Below are 21,479 nucleotides of genomic sequence, written 5' to 3' on the forward strand. Positions count from 1 at the left end.
TTTGCTCTTATTTCAGGGCCATACCAGAATCACCTCGATGGCTCCTTGCCACGAATAAGAGAAAGAAAGCAGAAATTGTTTTGAATCGAATAGCCGAGGTCAACAAACGTGATTTCAATTTAACCAACGAAGAAATCGAAATCTCAGGAACCAGTGATCGAACCGTGAGATTATGGAAGATATTCCTCGTTCCAAAACTTCTGAAGATTACACTCATCATGATGTTCAACTGGTAAGATTTTTTATATTTGTGTCTTACGAATTACCTCCGCCTTTCTGTCAAGTAGGGTGGGGTATATCACTTGAACTCAGTTTATGTCTTGTATTAAGAACCAAAACTCAATCTTCGTTGGTTTTGCGCAAACAAGTACGGAAACACGTATTTAACAAATGCCTGGTTGAGTACTGCTTCCGGGATAGCTGGAAAATTGCCTCCGCAATACCAGTAATCATAAATTTGAGTGAAAGAACTGACCCGCCCAATTATCCCCCCCCCCCATCAGTCTCCTGACGGTAAGATGAGCATATGTTTTTCTTGTATTACGCACTAAAACTCTATCCTTGTTTGTATTTGCGCAAGCTAATATGGAGTCACGTGAAAGTGGATTTCAACCTCTGGCCTTTTAAATGTTGACTTGCGTCTTTTTGTAGAACTCCGCCTATTCATGGAAGAATGAATTTCGCAGTTTTTATTTCAATTAACATTTGAGCAATTGTGCAGAATAGTTAACAGGGAAAAGAAGAAAAAACAATTTAAAAAAAAACAAATAGTCAACAAAGTACTGTTACCAAAGGCAATAAAAATATATTTTTACCTATCGGTTAATTTCTTGTATTACGTTTGACTCAAAACAAAAGAAACTTTCGGACAGATGTTCGCTGAACATCTTCGATGAATGATTTCTTTTTTCTTTTGACTAAAAAGAAAAACACATATAGAACAATTACCAGTTCAAAACACAATAATATTTTCTTTTCTACCAAATTTAAAAGAGAAAATGACTAAAAATGTCATTAGACTTTGGAGATGTGTTTCTCGTATTTCGTCTCTACTTTTTCTTCGTTGGTTTGTGTGCAAGTTAATAGGGGAACGGATTTCGACCTCTGACCTATCAAATGGTATTTTGCGTCTTTGGTAGAAGAGCTGTACCACTAATAGAAGATTGAGTTTCGCAGTTTTAATTTCAATAAATTTTCAGACACTTATACAGTATAGTTAACAGAAAAATATGAAAAAAAAACTCAAATAGTAAACACATTACTGTTACGAAAGCCAATAAGAGTTTTTCTATCTAACAATAATTTTGTTGGTTGGTTGGTTGGTTGGTTGGTTGGTTGTTTTGGTTTTACGGCATATCAACCCTTTTCAGGTTATTTAATGCCGAATCCGGTGATTTTGAAGAAAATTTTATATTTGTTTTTTCCAAGTCAGTTTCTATTTAACCCATAGTTGGGACCCTAACAGGTACTACCACTCCGGGTCAGAGTGAACCTGGGAGCAATGGCAATTAAAGGGTGGCTCCACACTCCCCAGAGCCCGCAAGCTGGGGCCTCACCATCGGATATAGTTTAAGTTCATATCCAAGACCCAAGAATTTTGTGTTTTAAAGTTTTTGCACGGTTTTATTTATTTTACAATTAAAAAGTTTGACTGATTAAATTACATTTGATTCAAAATCAAGCAAAATGGCGAACAGACGCTCGCCGAACATCTCTGAATTTGATTACAATTTAGTTTTGTGATAAACGTAAACGAATATACAACTAACAGTTCCAAATGCAAAAAAATAACTTTCCTACAGAATTAGAATAAACAAAAAAACTTGGTTTGTTTGCGTTTTTAGATTTTTTACATAATATATTCAACTGAATTTTTTAATTGAGAAAAAATTGTGAAGCACGGATATTAGAATGCATAAAAAATTAAATAGGTAGAAAAGTAATTTCACTCGGTAACAGATGTGATTAAATGATTTAATTTGTGACACACCTGTTCTTTCGGCAGCCTGTAAGATCTCGTCCAGACAGAAGGAATGAAGAAAGAAAAAAAAACAGGAACGTTCGCTTTTTTTATATGCTTGCTGAATGTTCAAATGATACGCTTTAGGTTATACGAAGTTAAGCAACGTTGAACCTAGTCAGTACTTAATGGGTGACCATTTGAAACTTCCAGGTGCTGTATGTGTTCTCCGCTAATCTCGACTTGTTTCCACTCGTCCTGGACTTCTCTTTGCCACTGGACCCAAACAGTGCCGATTCAGGAGAGGTGTGATTAGAGATTGCGCAACTCTTGTCTCACAATTAACACGTGCAGCTGCCTCTACAGGGGATATCCTTTGTCTTTCGAGACTGAACGGAGGCATCGACGCTTTCGGTTGCATATAAAAGTAGCGCCTTCTTCAGAAAATGTGGATTTTTGATTTGATTATAGAAGTGACGAAATGTGTCAGCTGTGATTCATGCCTTGCAGTTGGGAGGTTTTTGATAGCAGAACGTAGAGTGTTGGAAGTTTGGTATTGTTGCCTCTTGATTATTTTTACCATAATAATTATTTGCAAATGATTTGTTGTTTTTTTCACCCCTCTTTGCTGTTGACTATTCTACACTGTTGCTAATATTTGATTGTAAGATGATTATTTAATGCGTGATTATCAAATTACGTTGATGCGAGAAATATATAGACACACGTTATGTTGTTTCATAATTCTATTAAAATAACGATTAAATTGAAAGAAATGGAAATTACAAACAAAAAGGTTTAACTTTTTTTTATTGTATTTTTATTGATTTGCCTTTTTATTTTTTATTTTTCCTGTCATGCGCTATAATCATACAGGTGTGTTGTGAGTTTTGTCTATTTTGGATTGGTACTGAACACCGAACATCTAAGTGGAGACATCTACCTGAATTTCTTCTTTGGAGCCCTTGTTGAAATCCCTGCCTACATCGTATGCATGCTGCTACTGAATAGGATTGGTAGAAAGAAGCTGTATCTTATCTTCATGGTCTCAGCAAGTATCTCCGGAATCCTAACGATATTCCCATTCATGTACGCTTCCGATGGTAAGGATGAAGTGTTTTTTTTATTAAGTTTGATATCAGACTGAATGTATGCATGGTTGTTCCAAATTATTATATAAACTAACCCGAAACTGAGTTTGAGAGTCTACTAGCGATCGAGTATAATAAATGTCACTTTAAATGAATAAACTTACTAGACAGACACGAACCTGGCTGGAAGAACAAAACAAAATACGGTTGAAACACATCTTTTCGGAATTAATATAATTGTTGACTGATTCCAAACGACCTGCAAAAGTTATTCTTATCTGAAAAAGGTGACCTGCAGTGTAAATTACTTTGTCGTGAAATCAAGATACTAGGGGCTTAACTACATTGACAACGAAGGCAAAATCCCAGTGGACGCATGAGTGTTCCACATTATTGCATAAAATAAACTGAAATTCAGATTAAGAGTCGATTATATGTATCGTATAGATATGTTGTGAGCTTTGCCTATTTTAATTGTTGGCTGATTTAAAATGACCTGCAAAATATACAGATGTAGATTACCTTTTCAAGAAATAAACACTCTGAGTGCCTAGCTACATTGACAGCGAAGACAAAAATTCAGTGGGTGCATGGGTATTCCAAATTATTATATAAATTAACTGACGAATTCAAGAGAACCATTTCGGTAATTCTTCTCAGTGCTCCAGTTTTCTCACTTTTTTCATACACTATCACCAAAAATAAAGCACGGGTATGACTGCATTGGGAGCAGAGGTGAAATACCGTAATGAGAGTTTACAGGTATATGTATAGGCGTTCCAAATTATTATATAAACTAACCTGAAATTCAGATTATCGTTATTTCCATGGCAGGTGTTCGTCTGAGCTCCAATCCCTCGTCTCCCCCCCTCTCGCCAATCTTTCACGAGAAACACCCGTCTGGCTGAAACTACTGTCAATAATTTTCCCCACTCTTTATCTGTGCCTAAATCCAAATGTAGATTCCATGAGCAAAGCTTCTTTCTTAGAAGTGCACGCCAGTGGAACTCTCTGCCGCTTGCCTGTTCCCCACCTGACTACAACTTGGACGTCTTCAAGTTGAACATAAACAAACTCCTGACAAACCGCCCCCTTAAGTAAGACACTCTATCAAAACCCCCAATACTAATGATTACTACAATACTATCTCATTGATTACTGTACACGCAATAACCCTTATCCCTGAGTGACCTTTGGGCCTTGATAAGTGGTGACCCCCCAATGTAAAAAAAAGAGTCGACGAGCGATCGCGTTTGATAAAACCACCTGCAAAGGTTATCCTCGTAAAAAAATGGTTACCTGCGACGTCAATACCTTATCATTAAATAAACACACGAAGGAAATGACTGCATTTCCAGTGGAAGCGAAATCCCAGGGTAGGTGTTTAAAGATGAATACATGGGTGTTCCAAATTATTATATCAACTAACCCGATACTAGTGATCAAGTTTGATAAAACCACTCCGGCAATTTCTGTTCTAGCTTCATCTTTCTCATTAATGCGCACTCGTTCACTGCCACTGGCAATAAAAATATATTATTGTATTTTTATACATCAGTGGTTGTTATGCTTTGAAGCAGAGCAGAAGTATAGCAGTTTTAAAAGTGGATAATTCTTCATTAATGATTCTAATGAATGTGGTTATTTTTGTTTTACGGCATATCAGCCCTTTTCAGGTTATTTAATGCCGAATCCAGTGATTTTGGAGAAATTTTTTATAGAATATATTTCTTGTTTTCAAGTTGGTTTCTATTTAACCCATAGTTGGGACTCTAACAGGTACTACCACTCCGGATCAGAGTGGAACTGGGAGCAATGGCAATTAAAGGGTGGCTTCACACTCCCCCAAAGCCCGCAAGCTGGGGCCTCACCACTGGATATAGTTTAAGGTCATATCCAGGACCATTAACGATTCTAAGGGGATTGGCATGCACAGTCATCGATACAATTGGATTATAGTCAAAGATTTAGGTATAGTTATGTCATTTGGAGAGGGCATTATTAATTAAGTTTAAAAAATTGGTCTTCATGGGATTGACAACACTTTATCCCATGTATTGAATGGTTGACGGAACGAGAACATTCTATCCCCGTGGATTAAAGAAAGAGTTCAGTCTGAAAATTCCATTTAGCTTTCCGAAACCTTGTGAGATTACTATGTAAGATTAGTGGTCCAAATAATCTAAATAATCCAAATAATCCAAATGTTCAATCCTTGTCTACAAAAATTCCGAAACAAAAGTTTGTATTTATTAGCATTTAATCCAGCTACAGTCACAAATTAAAGTGTATAGTAAATATTACTTATTAAATTGTGTTTTACGTCAGTACGTAGTTAAGTAAAATTGTTTTGAACTGTTAAAATAATTTCCGGCGCTATTGCTAATGTTTACGCATTCATTCATTTTTTTTTTATTATTATGTTTGAATTCATATTTTGAAACATGACGTAAATATTAAATCTATAACATCATCATCATTGTCGTAATCATCATCATCATAATCATCAGCAGCAGCAGTAATAGCATCATCACCATCATTATCAACGTCATCATCGTCATCATCATAATCATTTTGCCCAGGTCTTTATTCATCCCTTATTCTATGGAGTTAATGCCCTTCCCCTTTTAAATGAGCTCAATTACCTTGATTTCGCTATATCAACTAACCCATGAATTTTTAACTACTTTTTTCAACGTGGTCATACCATCAAAGTCTCCTTTTCTCCTCACTTTTCCCTATACTCTTCAGATTTAATCTTCTTCTAAAGCCATCATATATGAGCCTATCTGTACGAACTACTGAGGCATGCAACGTATGTCTTCAACCCTCTCTGGTCATGCTTCGCTTATGTTTATCACTGCACTGCATACTCATTTCTGATAGACTCTTCCCTTGACCAAGAGGAGAAAATTACACATACATTAAGAGACACGTTACACACACACACCTACACACACACACACACACACACACACACACATATATATATGTATGTATGTATGTATGTATGTATGTATATATATATATATATATATATAGTCTAATTTGTAGTATTCTGAATTATACTGGGTTTATATAGTTCAGTAATCGTTCATATACCAATAAATTTAAGAGAAAAAAAAGAGATGACTTAAAACATAAGCTACAAAATTATCATGTTTCATAATTAAGCATTCATATACTATTTTAACAAAAACCAAGACGTCAAAGAATAGGTTGATAGAAACAAAAAGTGCATTTCATTGTTAGTTACAATTGTTTCAAGACTATTTGGACAAATTCAAACAATATGTCGTTTGAAAATTTGCACAAGAACAGCTTTTCTTCAGACTTATTAAATAAAAAAACACTTTAGCAATAAAACATTATGGAAAAGAAACATTTCCTTTATGAGGAAAAGAAAACAAGCGACATTACTTTACCTCTATCGCATCTTGGCAATTAAAAAAAATACTTTGCAAACGACATATTGTTTGAATTTGTCCAAATAGTCTTGAAGCAATTGTAATTAATAATGAAATACACTTTGTTGCTATCAACCCATTCTTTGAAGTCTTGGTTTTTGTTAAAACAGTATATATATATATATATATATATATATATATATATATATATATATATATATATACATATATATATGTACATATAAATGTACATATATATATGTACATATATATATACTAGCAGTTCAGCCCGGCTTTGCTCAGGCCTTATGTACTGTTAATAACTTGTCCTATGTGTGAATAACCTTTATGTGAAATGTTTAGACCAAAAATTATCTGAGTAATTTGGTAGAGACTGCACGGGTCATTTTTTTTATCTTTGACCCCAGTTTTGACCTCTTAACATTTATTGTTTTGTTCTCAAATCAAAATAAAAATTTGACCGCTGTCAAAGTTACTTACATCTAAAATTCCAAGTCTTTAGACACAGAATTGGCGGAAAAGTTTGGTAGAATCTACAGAGGTCATCTATTTCAACTTTGACTTTTTGGCAGCAAAATTTTCGCCCCCAAAATGATTAAAACGCTTGCCGCATGTCTGAATACCCGTTATATAAAATTTCAAATTTTTAGACCAAAACTTGGCTGAGAAGTTTGCTGGAGTCCGCAAAGGTCAAATATTTTAAACTTTAACCTCTAGGCGGGTCAAAATTTCGACCCAAACCGATTAAAAAGCTTGCTTTATCTCTGAATACCCTTTATGTAAAATTTCAAATGTTTATCCAGAAATTGGCTGAGTAATTCGATAGACACTACAGAGGTCAATTTTTTGTTAAACTTTGACCCCGATTTTGACCACTTAACATTTATCTTTGGGGGGGGCTCAAATCAAATTAAAAAGTTTGATCCATGTCCAAGTAACCTACATATAAAATTTCAAGTGTTCAGACCCAAAATTGACGGAGGAGTTTGGTAGAGTTTTCAATGGTCAAATCATTAAAGTTTGACCCCTTGACAGGCAAATTTCTAGCAGAAAACCGATTAAAAAGATTATCCCAAATCTCAATGCCCCTTATGTCAAATCTCGAGTCTGTAGACTGAAAATTGACAGAGTTATTTGGCAGGGAAATGTACACACATAGATAATTTCACTTTTATAGATATATAAATGTATATATATATGTATATATGTGTGTGTATATATACATGCATGTATATATGCATGCATGTATATATACATGCATGTATATATATATGAATGTATATATATGCATATAGAGAGATAGAGAGATAGATAGATAGATAGATAGATAGATAGATAGATAGATAGATAGATAGATATAGATATACTAGACAATATAATCCATTAGACGCCACGATCAGCTATGCGACAAATACGTAAGTAATAAAAATAACACGTAAAGTCATCTAGGACTTCGTGGTGGAACGGTTAACGTACTCGACTATAGTACGTATGGTCTTACGTTCAAATCCTTAGAGAGTCCAGCTACATGGAGGATCGATTGCTGTTTTTTTTAAATAGATGTTGTTTCAGCACGTTTCGGCCAACGATTCTTCTGACCTTCTTCAGGTGGTTTACCGTGACGGTATATGCATGCTGAGTCTCTTAACTGTATCCCCAGTAATTACTGCCTCCCATGGTTGTCGTTGTTGTTGTTGTTGTTGTTGTCTTACTAGGTCCCGTCTTGCTTTGGTATAGGATTGAATTCGTTATCTTCAGAAAATGTTCACTTAAAAAATGTAGAGACAACGCCTCTATCCACTGTCCCACGGGCCCATTTTGTGAGTATCGTCTTAAGATAGCGGTTTCAATCCTACCCAAAGCAGGCCAGATGATTAGTTGGCCAAAACGTGGCGAGACAACAACAACTATGGAAGGCGGTAATTACTGGGGATACAGTTAAGAGACTCGGCATTCCTATCCCATCACGGTAAACCACGCGAAGAAAGCCAAAGGAATGGTTGGCCGAAACGTGGTGAAACAACCATAAAGATGAGGATAACAGTTCACAAATAAATAAATATACAATAACTAATCTAAAAAAAAAAAAGAATTATAATATAAAAATTTATATATAATATAAATAAACAGATTTTACTCATTGTTTTCATTATGGCATGCACTAAATGTTTTACATTTTTTCTGTGTTTGCCATTTATGCTTTAACCATTAATGCCACTCATCTATGATTTCATCTCTGGGGATGATTCTGTTCTGCAGATTTACGTCATTATGATATGCACTACATATGACCAAATCAAGCTTTATACTAGTAAATATATTCGCTATTAACTCGGTCCCTAATATCTAACAAGTGGTTTTTAAAGCGTTGTTAATTACAATTGCGTCTTCTGCTCATTAGCGTTTCACAATTGAATTCCTAAGCCCTACTTGAAATCAATGAAACGAAACTCGTTTGACACGTTCATTATAATGTGCGTCTTAAAAACAATTAATGGAGAACACTAGTCCAACGAGTCAAACGAATTCGTTTCATTGATTTCAAGTAGTGATACGAAATGATGGATGTATAATGCATTATACATCCATTATATCATTCTCATATCCCTTCTCTTCATGCAACGCAGGTCCTCAAACCACCCTGGCCTTATTTAACTTACGTGCATCATTATAGTATGTACCCATGTCTGATAGATTTTTCCCTTGACCGAAAATGATGACACATAAACTGACTGATTTTATATATATTTTTTTCTATTTAATTTCATATAGATGTAATGTTCTAAACTAACCTATCTTTGGACAGGTTTTTATTTATCCCTCTTTCTACCGAGATAATTTTTATCACTTTCTCCTGTGTCTTCCTTGTCCTTCCTCTTTGAAATGAAACTTGCTCCTCTGAACTGAACTTGCTACCTTTACTTCGCTACATCTACTAAGCCAGAACTTCCATCCATATTTTTTCAACGTGACCATACCATCAAAGTCTCCTTTGCTCCTTACCTTTTTCTATACTCTCTAGATTTAACATTCCTCTGGGGTCATCAGATATCAGACTCTTCTCATCGTATCCTTCTCATATTGTTTATCTATATGCAACGCATGTCCTCAACCCCCTTTGGTCAAGTTTCACTTCCACACATCATCACACTGTGTATACATAGACTCTTCTCTTGACCGACAATAGTGAAACATAAACTGATTGATTTCACACATTTTTTTCTTTTTATTTTACTTCATACAGATTTACAATGGATAACAACAATGTTGGCCATTCTCAGCAAACTCTCCATCACCGGTACGTTTGGAATCATCTATCTGCATACCTGTGAACTGTACCCGACAGTCGTGAGAAACGGAGCCCTCGGAGCCCACTCTACTTTTGCTAGATTAGGTGGCGTCATATCTCCATTCATTATGCAATTAGTAAGTAAACTTTCACAAATTTAGATACGCATTTTAATGCTTTTAGATGATAAAATGCAAATACGCCAAAATACCACATTTACTCTATGTACTCCTCTACTTAAAATATTCCCAAAGTGTTATATTTTTAATGACAAAATGTTCCTTATACATACTTGGGTCTTTTATCGTCCTTATCTGACGCTGTTGCTTCTCTTTATCGTTCTAGTTTCGTTTGCAAATAAATCTCTTTTTTACGATACGAGATGTTCGTTTAGAGTTTCTTGAATGTTTAGCTTCGGATAAATTTGACAGAGAGAGGGAGAGAGAGAGGGGGAGAGAGAGACTAAGTTTCTGTTGTGGTGGACTACCTGTGTTACTTACGAACGAATTGACCCATACACAATAAATACCGGAAGACAAAGACGTAAGGCAGGTATCGATGTCCAGTGGACCAACCAAGGTTGTTCGTTGACTGGACGAACAACTCTCACTCTTGTATTTTGTTACTTTATTCTCCCCTTTTTTTTTTACTACTGTAAGTTTTAAGGTATCAAGAGGCTCCCTCCTGGAGCTAACACTTGATTCTGTTATGATTTAAATTTATATCCGAAGGTTCTTTTAAGAATAGATGCTGCAGCTTTTTTGGCTGCTATTTGTATTTCGTTACAGCTTGGTCTTCCAGGGATTGCTTCTACGTATTTCTGAAGAGTCTTTTTTATTAAACCAATTGCTCCTATCACAACCGGTATAATGTTTATTTCTTTCAGAGACCATGTCGTTTTTAGATCATTTTTTAGGTCCTGATACTTTGTTATCTTTTCCCGTCCAGCTCTATTAAGGCCAAAATCAATTGGGACTGTGACATCGATAACGAGTGCAGTTCTTTCGAGTTTGTTCCATATTACAATATCTGGTTTGATGACTTTGTCTTTTATGTATCTGCCTGCCTGTATGTCTTTGTCATAGAACATGGTCACTTTTCCATTTGATGTTATCGGTGGTGGTTCATGTTCCCAGATATTCGTTGCTCTGTCAAGTTGCATCTCTCCACAGATCTTCCAATGGGGGTACTTACATATTTTGTTGTGACAGGCAGTGTAAAGGTCATCTGCCAATAAGATTGGGCATGCAGACATTCCTGTGTTGTTTTTTTTGTGATCCATTAAGCAGGCTCATAAAAGGTTCTCTTGGCTAATTATTTAGTGGGGTTATTTAATTGAAATAAGTGGCATGCGAGCAGATGTTAGGTCGGTGTAACATTTCGCACTTACCGAGTTTTTTTTTTTTTTTACACAGCGATCACCACTTATCAAGGCCAGGAAGCCACTCAGGGATAAGGGTTATTGCAAGTACATTAAGTTAGTGAGGAGATTTGCTGAAGTGTTTACTTAAGGGGGCGGTTCATTAGGAATTTGTTAACATTGGACTTGAATACATCCAAGTTGTTGTCCGGAGGGAAGCAGGCAGACGGAACAGAGTTCCACAGGCGCGCAGTTCTAAGAAAGAAGCTCCGCTCATGGAATCCGCGCTTTGATTTAGGCACAGATATAGAGTGGGGGAAATTTTTCACAGTGGATTCAGCTAGACGGGTGTTTTTCGTGAAAGATTGGCGAGGGGGGACCAGAGATTGGAGTTCAGACGAGCATCTGCCATGGAAATAACGATAAAACAAGGACAGGTTCGCAACGTCTCTTCTGTGAGAGAGAGGTTGCAGGGTAGAGAAAAGGGCATCCCCCACTAAGCCACGAAGTCTATTTTTTACTCTGTCAAGGCAGGATAGGCTGTTTTTAGCAGCTCCTGCCCAGATATAGCAACAGTATTCCATCCTTGGACGTACTTGGCTTTTATATAGATAGAGAATTGCATCAGTAGTGAGATATCACAGTTTTCTACATTATTGGCTTATTACCACGCAACATGCAGCAGACTTGCATTATTCGATGTCCCTCGCTCGACTTCCACTGATGGACGCATTTGAAACTGTTTCTCTCAGCCCCCCAAATATGACGAAATTCGTCATCTCGACTATTTTTTTATATTCTTCCTTTCCACTTGTGTTTTCAACTTATGCTTTAACATTACATGTCACCCATCTATGATTTCATCTCTAGGGATGATTATATACTGCAGATTAAGGTCATTATGACATGCACTAAATGTGCCCATGTCAAACTTTATACTAGCTAACATAATCGTTAAGTACTCGGTATCTAATATGAAACAAATGGTTTTGAAGCATATTTAATTACAGGTAACTTGCTTCTTCTGATTGTTTTCGTTTCACAATTGAATTCCTAGTCACTACTTGAAATCAATGAAACAAAATTCGTTCCACTCGTTGGGCAAGTGTTCTCTATTAATTCGCTGTTTTATCTTACTTTTAATTAAACATATTTTACTCATTCATATATACCCCAATTAAAATATCCCCAGTGGTTTACAATTTTAACATATATTTACAATATCATTGTATATTTATAAGGAACTGTTCGACAAATATAAAACATATTAAGAGTTTGAATCGACTTTTGAAAATAAATAATCTTTCATCAGAACGTTTCCAAGTTTGAAGTTTTTCTAAATTGAAGAGACGCACCCTAAAGATATTCGTTATTATCAATTTGCTGTTTTATCTTTTTTTTTTATCCAATCCAATTTTCATTCCAAACAAGGAACTGTGCCACTTTGATGTAGGGAGCTACTATCGGGGACATAAGTTGCAGGGATATTATGAAAGGAGATGAGCAGTAAGATGTCTGTTCACATTACACTTGAACTTCTGCATGTCAATGCAGTTGAGGAAGCAGAAACCCGGAAGGGAGTTCCAAAGTTTAGCAGTTCTGGAGAAGAAACTATTGAAGTAGAAGGTTTTCTTACATTTAGGGATTTCTACTGTGTAGGGGGTGGGATTTAGCTACTTTTCGGGTTTGTCGAGGGTAGTTACGTCGAGGGGGTACAAGGGTTTATAGTTCGTCAAAGCATTCACTATTAAAATACTTGTAGAACAGGCAGAGAGATTCAAAATTTCGCCGATGAGACAGAGGCTGAAGCTAAGATGACAGTTCAGGACCTATCAGGTTGGCGACTCTCTTTTGAACCTGTCCAGGAGCGAGAGACTAGTAACAGATGCACAAGTCCAAATGTGACAGCAATACTCCATACATGATTGAATTGTGACCTTGTAGAGGTGCATGATGCTCTAAGGCGTAAGTAACTTTCTAACACGGTAGATAGAGTCCACATTATTATTATTATTATTATTATTATTATTATTATTATTTATTTATTTATTTATTTATTTATTAAATTTTAGTTTCATCCATCAATTCATCCATCAATTCGTTGTTTTAAACCCTTATTGTAATACGGTAACTCTATAAGGCCAGTCTAATTAAAATTTGATTAATGGTTTACAAATTAAAAAAAAATACAATATCATTGCATGTTATTTAAAAAAAATAAAATAAAAAATGCAAAAAATATTAAGAAGAATTTCAACTGTTCAAATCAATCTCCAAAAACCAATAATATATGTATGTACGCACGTTTCGGGGAATCAGCGTTAATTGCAAAGTTTAAAAGTTTTTCTAAAACTGAATAGATGCATCCTAAAAGTATTCGTTACGAGATAATACCAACCGTTAATCATTAGTGATTGTTATTTTTATTTTCATACTTTTGAGTTTTGCTTATTTTAAATTTAATTGATTTTAATGAAAACCACGCCTTTATCCTTTTTTAGTAATTGGCCAATCATTAATGATAAATGTAAAAGAGATTGTTGGGTTGATTTGAAACAGTGAGTGAAATGAACAGAAGAGCACTTAGGAGAGGCTGATTATTTAAGGGTATAGCTCAACAAGTATTTTTTTACATTAGACAATAAAAATCGACCGTACTGATATCAGCTGGGAAGCAGACTCGTAGTATTTTGTTCCACAGGATGGATGTTCTAAAAAAAAAAAAAATAAACGTTGTTCATGTTTGGTTTTTGGTACAGAGAAAGAGAAGGAGAATTGAAGTTTTTTTGCCGTGGTTGTAGTTAGACGAGTTCGTGTTGTGAATATTTTACTGAGAACCAGAGATTACAGTTCATCCGAGCACCTGTCATGAACATAGCGATAATAGATAGAGGTTAGCAACATCTTTTTTTTTTCTTTTTTATGGATATAGCTCCAGACAAGGTATGAAGCCACTGAATGTAAAAACCAAAAACATTGCGACGGAATATCAAAAACCAGTAAAGGATAAGTGTCAAATGCATAGCTTCCGACCCCAAAACAGCAATTCTTTCTCCTTTGTCGTAAACATCGCTGATGGAATGTAAGAACTAGAGGACAAAATAAGGGGAGCGAGAGTTATGAAGCTGCCGAAAGTAAACCCAAGCTCTACTCTACTAAGAGGCTGTATGAACGAGGAGATCAGTTTCCACTAGATTGTGAAATCGTTATTCTACTGGACAAGACGAGAGAAACTGCTCCAAGACGCACGCTTCCCACATAATTGGGAGCTTTTTATAATAGGTCTAAGTTAAGATGTTTTCGGTGATTGAGTACATTAACGAATAAGAATGTGTAGGGCGTTTTTAACTGCAGTCTTCTGAGAGGCAACCCCACTGCTTCTTCATCTCACACATTACTCATCATCTTGAATAAGGACTGACTACATCCTGATGCAGCTCTCAGATGGCAGTTCCAATATGAACATTACTCTCAGTTTCTCAGCATTCGTTGATATTAGTCTAAATCTATAGCAACAGAAACCCCTGCACATACAAAAATATCTTTACGTTCAGCTTTTCTCGAAAAGTGCCAGAATTGATAGACCATGGGTGAGCCTGAAAGGCTCTGGAAGCCCTTTCTCAAAAAAGGCCCAAATGCTTTCTATAGAAAAATTAAATGACTGCAGACATTTAATAATTTATCTTTTTTTACTGGAAATAGATATGATACATAACTAGTTTCAGGCGGGTCCAGTAAAAAGTAAATAAAAATAAATTTACAACAAATGCAACAATTTTTGATTTATCAAACACCAAAAGAAATGACTGTAAACACGAAAATATAATAAAATCACGAACAAGAACAACTGATAAACAAGTTTAAGTTAAAATTTGAAATTAATGTTTTTCATATTTGTTTTAGAAATTATCTTGTTAGTGCGCCGTGAAAAACCTTTGTCTTGCTCAGAGGCTCCACGGTGTTATGAAGTTTGGGAAACCCTAACCCTAACCCGACAGCCTAACCAGTCAATATAAGCACAAACCCCCTGGGCTCCGGCCTTTTTCCTTTTTTTATTACTCTGGATATCCGTTGACTGCATCTCGACAAACTTCACGGGAGGCAATTGCTGAAAACCAACAAACTCCTTTTACCTTTGATTGGAGAGGTGACGGTGATCAAGTGATTCATGGCACAGAGTGACGACTTGGATGTCGCTAGTTCGAATCCAGTTCGAATAACTTTTACTTAGGCTATTAGCAACTTTCACATAGTCCTTCACATAGTGTGGCCCACTTAAAAGTAGCCCAGAAAATGTAGTAGAGAAAAGGAACATTCTTTTATTGTTTAAATTCACTGCAGTATTATAAAAGATGCTAGAAGTGCTCACCGTTTACATCTATGCATTTCTGGGCACGTTTGACAATGTTTGCTGATACTACCTGTAGATCTCTGGTGATTCTCCTGATAGCGTTGGCAATGTTCTTCTTTTGTTGGTCTAGATTGCGAAGATTATTTGCATAAACTTTTTTTTGTTTTTAAATTCCCCCAAAGATAAAAATCACATGATACCAAGTCCCGGGAACGTGGTGACCATAACCCTTTGCTTATTGTTCTCTCTTCCGTAAACGTATCATGAACTTGTGTCAATGATATGTGAGACGTGTGGCATGTATCGCCATCTTGTTGGAAAAAGAATTGCATTTTGTTGTGTGGTGTCAGTTGGTCGATAAGAGAAAGATTAGAGTGATCGGGTTACTTTTAAGTAGAAAAGAATTCTAACTAGAAAAATATCGGGAAAACCAAATGCCAACAATAAAATCTTGGAATACATATGATATTATAATAACTTTTGACCGAACTGTGAACTATCTTTTCACAAATAAGATATTCTGTTACAAATTAGGCACAAAGCCTCCAAATTATGGGGAATGCTGTGGACTGTCCACCCTATACGTCTATTTAGTTATCTATCACGAGGGTAGAGTTAGACACATGGTCGGTAATTTATGTGGGGAAAACCCAGCTCCCCAAAATGAATACTCTGGATTGCAACAAAAAATAAAATTGTCTCAGTCTAGAAGTATTTCTCGTTTATTGACTGAGTAAAAAATGATAAATGTGGCATCAGAAAGTCCAAACGTTTCCTTTTGATCCATTTGTTCAAGCATTGTTTCTTTCGTAAAGTGCTCATCACTTTCACCACTGCAGTCGCCACAATACCGCATTTACTCTATGAATTGCCCCACTTAAAATATTACCAATAGTTTCAAATCAATTTTATTTACAAATCTTTTATAAGTTCATTGGAAAAAAAGATGAACCGAAAAGAAATATAAAGAAAAAAATATATAATCAGGATTAGGATACTAAGAACCTCCCAACCCTTTCCCAGAACAAACAACACTTTTTCTTTAGTTTTGTTTAGCACTGATAGCAAGCAGTCAACCTCTAAGTAGTAGTGAGACTTAAGTGGAAGCAAAATTAATAGACTTTTATCCTAGCCTGAAGACTAATAAATGCCTGATGTGTCCGTATGAATAATTTAACTAACAATGAAATCTATTTTCCTTCTCATTCTTTGAAATTTGTCATTTCCGAAAAACGAAATTCCCTTAATTATCGACCAATGTTATTCATTTATAAAGGAAATTTATCGGAGGAAATACAATACAGATCTGTACAAGATAGATATAAACTGAAGCGAATAAAGACAGATAACTGTAATAAGCTCTGCATATTAAATTTTATCGTATAATACATATATATTTTTAATATATAATACTTGTATTGTGTTCTTACGCCAGCATGGTCAATTGCAATTTGTCCGTTGTATAATATTTCGAGGGAAAAACTCCTCACCAGATATGTGTAAGACTTTAGTTTAGGCGAGCATAGTGGGGCTATTGTTAGTTTCGCAGAAATTAAAAATTAACTTTATATGTTTTAAAAATTGTATTATTATTTTTTTTATTTAATTAAGTATATAAAGAAATTTTGTTTTAAAGTAACTCGTTGTTAATTTTCTTTCCATCAGCGAAATCTTGCTCCTGGAAAGGTCGGTGATAGTTTACCTTTGCTTTCGATGGGACTGGTCTGCATGTTAGCAGGCTTTTCATATTTATTCCTTCCTGAAACCAACAACAAACCAATGGACGACACGTTCGACGATGTTTTAAAGAAAAAACCAACAAGGTAACAACATATTTGGTTGCTTAAATTAATTACATGTGGAATTATAATTGATTACAGTTTTATTCAGATTGTAGATCAATATTTCAATAAGCAGAAGACAGAATACATTGTTTGAAAATATCAATTCTTGCTTAGATAATAATTTTAATATCGACCCTATTTCAGCCAATCAGAAGCACAGAAAACATATGCCTCTGCAATATTTTAAAAAAAATTATATTGGAATGCCCATTTATCGAGTTATTTTTTTTTTTTTTGTCTTTCCAATTTCTCTCAAATGGTTGAAAATTGTCGTATACGTGACGTCTAAATCAGAAGCAAGTTTCCCACAGTTATGCATGGATTGGCTTCGATTAAGACTTTTAATTGATCGTTGTAAACATCATATGGCTGATTATTATTCTCATCATCTCAAAGACTCTTGTCGCCGCTACGAAATTTCTTAAACAACCAAACAACCTGTGTATTCAGTAGTGGTTCTTGGGTCAAACGCTTCGTTGATATCGCGAGCTGTTTCAGCAACTTTTTGGTCTTGTTTTCACTGACATAAGGAAATTGTGCGGTTTAGTAAACCTTTTTTTCATCGTAATATGCATTAGAGTTTCGTTTTGCTATTATTCTCATTATAAAATAACATACTCAGCTAACTAGAATTTTTTTTAATAACGTAGAATTAAACCGAAGAAAAAATACATCAACCGACTAGCTCCTCGGACCTTATGAAAATTATGTACGAGCCAATTGAAGAAAAAATAGTGCTTTCATATCCAACGAATGTTTATTTTTTGTTTATATTAATGTTCTGTCTTTTTCGATATATAGACCATAAATCCTCGTAAGCTAAAAATAAATACGACATTTAAAATAGCAATATATATTTTTTTAAAAAACATAAAGCACGTGGAAAACATACGAAGATGCGCAATAAACACAGATAAGTTACGGAGGTTGAGGGACTAACGACACAGATTGATAACCTGGCTGTGCCAAGTTCGAATCCAGTTCGTAGCACGGAAACATTGGAAATTTTCATGTGGCCCCTTCCGTAAATACCCGATGAAAGAATTCTAACTGGAATAATATCGGTGAAACAAATGCCATCAAAAAATCATCTGATTCATTTAAATATATGAATGAATGATGCTCAATGATGGCAACGAGGAGGTGACGGTGGCTACGTGGTTAACGACGTGAACAAATGACTTAGATGTGCCACGTTTGAACCCAGTTTGTTCCACATAAACACTATCACTTAAGGACGTTGACAAGAATTCTTAATAGAAAGACATCGGGGAAACAAATGCCAACAATACCATCATCCTCAGGAATAATGCTCATCAAAAGCAAAAACACCAACAGCAAGGATAAACACGTGCCAACTTTATCGGGTGGTAATTTTCCCCAAGTGCTATTTAAACACTGTGTGAACAGACAATGCCAATACCTAGACACTTAGAAACAAGATCCGAAAGACTGTCAAGAAGACCGATCAGAATAAACATTTGATTAAATAAAAGAAAAATCAAAATAAAAGCTAAAAACGGAAATCTAATAATTCGTTTATTTTATGACGAGATTAACATTGACACAGTGTAACATCTTTTTGATCCCTTCGTGACATTTTTTTTCAAAAGGTTTCCACTGCAATGTAAACGCGACTCCAATAAACAGGGTCCGACATCTTGGATCTGGACTTTAATAATTTGCGTTCTTTGAGTCATTACAAAATGTTAGAATATAGTAAGCATTCTTTGCACTACTTGTTAAGGTTTTATCCTCTGATTCTTATGTAAAACTTGATATTTGGTTTAGAACTGAAACTGTTAATGTTTTCTCTTATTTTTTTCCAGGGAAAAAGAACTCGAGGTTCGCGCTGTTTTGAATCCTTCAACATGAACACTTCGCAGAATTATTTGCCATCAAGGATTTTACTATCATTTTATAATTAGTCAAACCATCATATTAACAGTTTATAATTAACGTGATTCTTTTTTTCATTAAATTTTTAAACCAGTAAATCTTTGTATTCCCAAAACACATATTTAAATCATTCGCTGACATCTATGCTGATGACACGACCATCTATGGCAACACAGCAAAGGCCGTAAATGACAAAGTTCTCTCTGATTCTCTCTCCTCTGATTTTGAGCGCGTGGTATAATGGGGGGATACGTGATTGGTTACTTGTAATGCATCTAAAACCAAGCTTTTATCTTTACATCATCAACGCCCTGATCCCCATCTGGCATTAATTGAAATGGATGGCTCTCGTCTTGGGGAGGCTCCAGGTTTTGATAAGCTTCTGTGATTGACCTTTACTCCTGATCTAAAATAGAACACGTATATCAAATATGTTACCAAGGCCGCTGAGAAAATGGTGGGATCATTCTACCGCTCCAGTAGATATCACTGCTGATGCAATTCTCTATCTATATAAAAGCCAAGTACGTCCAAGGATGGAGTACTGCTGCCATATCTGGGCAGGAGCTTCTAAAAACAGCCTATTCTACCTTGACAGAGTACAAAATAGACTTCGTAGCTTAGTGGGGGATTTCTCTACCCTGCAACCTCTTTCCCACAGAAGAGACGTTGCGAGCCTGTCCTTGTTTTATCGTTATTTCCATGGCAGATGCTCGTCTGAACTCCAATCCCTGGTCCCCCTCGCCAATCTTTCACGAAAAACACCCGTCTAGCTGAAACCACTGTCAGTAATTTTCCCCACTCTTTATCTGTGCTTAAATCAAAACGTAGATTCCATGAACAAAGCTTCCTTCTTAGAAGTGCACGACTGTGGAACTCTCTTCCGTTTGCCTCTTTTCCACCTGACTTCAGGTTGGCTGTCTTCAAGTCCAACATAAACAACTACCTGATGAACCGCCCCCTTAAGTAAGACACTTTATCAGATCCCCATTACTAGCGATTACTACGATATTATCCCATTGATTACTGTAAACACAATAACCCTAATTCCCGAGTGGTCTCCGGACCTTGATAAGTGGTGACTTCTTTGTAAAAAAAAAAAAAGAAATCCAAAAAGTTTGTGAGAAACAATCTGTACCCCAGAAACATACGAGGTCAGTAGCATTATGATCGTCAAAATTTCCTCCTTTTTTTTCTTTTTCCTCTCTCTCCCTATCTCTCTCTCTCTCTCTCGATTTCTCTTTGTGTGTGTGTATATATATATATATATGTATATATATATATATATATATATATATATATATATATATATATATATATATATATATATATATACACACACATAAGGCTGGTGCAAAAATAATGCCATTTATATATATACTTGAACGTCAAAAATGACATCATTATTACATCAACCTAATATATATATATATATATATATATATATATAAATAAATATATATATATATATTTATACACACACATATATATATATAAATTCTTATACAATATATATTACAATGACGTCATAGATGACATCATATAATTTCGCATAAATACTATCACGTCATGCATTATGTCATGTGTGACATCATATATGGGGGCAAAAGTGACATATTCCCCGGGCAACGCCGAGCAGGCTGCTAGTATATATATATATATATATATATATATATATATATATATATATATATATATATATATATATATATATCGCCAGAGAGAAAGAGAGAAAGAGAGAGAGAGAGAGAGAGAGGGAGGAGAGAATCAAGAAAGGAATGAGAGGAGAAGAGTCACAAGGCTATCACGATGCAAGAAATGGAAATATTCCGGTGTTGAGAAGGAGAATTAAAACGAAGTGATTTTTTAATTATATTTCTTAATAGTAAATCTTACTTTTTACTCAAAGTTCCTACACCGTTAATGTTGATTTCATGGCAGTACCACAGTAAATAATCCCTCTACAAATAAATAAATAATTTTCATTTAAAATTTTTTATATTTATATTCTTATTTTTGTATCATCCATGTCAAATTGATTTTTAGTCAAATGTATTCTCGTAGACATTCTAATGTAAAAATTCTAAATTCAGTCCAGAAAACTGAATATATATACAGTGCAGCCAAAAAGAAAGCCTGAATATGTCATTTTTTCAAAAACCACAAATTTGAGCTAAATTGAATGTGTTTGTTGGTAGTTAAGATATATATATATATATATATATATATATATATATATATATATATATATATATAT

At 35.0% G+C, this 21,479-nt stretch overlaps 1 protein-coding gene across 1 annotated transcript in view; it reads left to right on the plus strand.

The window, feature by feature from the left end:
* The window catches only part of LOC145247516 (organic cation transporter protein-like), a 58,555-nt gene extending 38,090 nt beyond the window's left edge, over window positions 1–20,465 (plus strand). Inside the window, exons 6-10 of the mRNA XM_080109331.1 lie at window positions 17–232; window positions 2,837–3,063; window positions 9,724–9,905; window positions 17,145–17,302; window positions 19,153–20,465. Coding sequence (XP_079965457.1) covers window positions 17–232; window positions 2,837–3,063; window positions 9,724–9,905; window positions 17,145–17,302; window positions 19,153–19,198 — 829 coding nt within the window. The 3' untranslated portion in view covers window positions 19,199–20,465. The remainder of the gene's footprint in view (window positions 1–16; window positions 233–2,836; window positions 3,064–9,723; window positions 9,906–17,144; window positions 17,303–19,152) is intronic.
* The last annotated feature ends 1,014 nt before the right edge of the window (window positions 20,466–21,479 follow it).

Source organism: Euprymna scolopes, chromosome 25 (assembly GCF_053919585.1).
Source record: "Euprymna scolopes isolate OS-2025 chromosome 25, ASM5391958v1, whole genome shotgun sequence".
In the NCBI taxonomy this organism is placed as follows: Eukaryota; Metazoa; Mollusca; class Cephalopoda; order Sepiida; family Sepiolidae; genus Euprymna; species Euprymna scolopes.